At 48.1% G+C, this 1,379-nt stretch overlaps 1 protein-coding gene across 1 annotated transcript; it reads left to right on the top strand.

Annotated features, from left to right (window-relative positions):
• Positions 1-15: 15 nt before the first annotated feature.
• LOC124232469 (protocadherin beta-2-like) lies at positions 16-1,371 on the top strand (the record flags this gene model as incomplete). The annotated part of the gene is made up of 1 exon (XM_046649435.1): positions 16-1,371. A coding segment is annotated over exon 1 (1,314 nt), but the record flags the coding sequence as incomplete, so codon positions are not given.
• Between the last annotated feature and the right edge of the window lie 8 nt (positions 1,372-1,379).

Below are 1,379 nucleotides of genomic sequence, written 5' to 3'. Positions count from 1 at the left end.
TAGAGACGGCGACAACGCAAGCCCGAGCTGGGTCAGATTTGCTGAGACCAGAAGGCGATGGAGGCCGAAGAGGGAAAGGAACGCTCTCTGAAACAAAGGCAAGTCTTGATGTTCTTTGTTTTGCTGGGCGTAGCTCAGGCTGGTTCCGAGCCTAGGCACTATTCAGTGGCTGAGGAAACGGAGAGTGGCTCTTTTGTGGCCAATTTGGTCAAAGACCTGGGACTAGAGGTAGACGAACTAGCTGCGCGGGGGCCTCGGGTCATTTCCAAAGGGAGAAAAATGCGTTTGCAGTTGGATAGACAGACCGGGGATTTGTTGTTAAATGAAAAACTGGACCGGGAGGAGCTGTGCGGCCCTACCGAGCCCTGTGTACTGCCTTTCCAGGTGTTATTGGAAAATCCCTTGCAGTTTTTTCAGGCCGAGCTACGAATTAGGGACATAAATGATCACTCCCCGGTTTTCCTAGACAAAGAAATAATTTTGAAAATTTCAGAAAGTATCACTCCCGGAACTACTTTCCTAATAGAAAGTGCCCAGGACTTAGATGTAGGAAGCAACGGTCTCCAAAGTTACACAGTCAGCCCCAATTCACACTTCCATCTTAAATTACAAGACAGTGCCGATGGCATGATATTACCACAGCTGGTGCTGGACAAAGCGTTGGATCGCGAGGAACAGCCTGAGTTCAGGTTAACCCTCACCGCAGTAGATGGCGGGACTCCACCCAGGTCTGGCACCGCCCTGGTCCGCATTGAAGTCTTGGACATCAATGATAACGCCCCAGAGTTTGCAAATCTGCTCTATGAGGTGCAGGTCCCGGAAAACAGCCCGATTGGATCCCAGGTTGCCGTCGTCTCTGCTAGTGATTTAGACATCGGAGCTTATGGAGAAATATCTTACGTATTTTCCCAAGCCTCTGAAGATATTCGCAAAACTTTTCGAATAAATGCAAAATCGGGAGAACTCCTTTTAACACAGAAACTGGATTTCGAATCTATTCAGACTTATACCTTAAATGTTCAGGCGACAGATGGTGGAGGCCTTTCTGGAAGTTGTGTGGTGTTCGTCCAGGTGATGGATTTGAATGACAACCCTCCGGAACTGACCATGTCAACACTTATCAGTGAGATCGCAGAAAACTTGCAGGAGACCATAATTGCTGTATTCAGTGTTTCAGATCCTGACTCGGGAGACAATGGAAGAATGGTATGTTCCATCCAAGATGATCTTCCTTTCTTCCTTAAACCCTCTGTTGACAATTTTTACACTCTAGTGACAAACACAGCCCTAGACCGAGAAAGCAGAGCCGAGTACAACATCACCATCACCGTCACAGACATGGGATCCCCCAGGCTGAAAACCCAGCACAACATAACCGT

This window comes from Equus quagga, unplaced genomic scaffold (assembly GCF_021613505.1).
Source record: "Equus quagga isolate Etosha38 unplaced genomic scaffold, UCLA_HA_Equagga_1.0 HiC_scaffold_6435_RagTag, whole genome shotgun sequence".
Lineage (NCBI taxonomy): Eukaryota > Metazoa > Chordata > Mammalia > Perissodactyla > Equidae > Equus > Equus quagga.
This window is presented reverse-complemented; position numbering and strand designations above follow the sequence as displayed.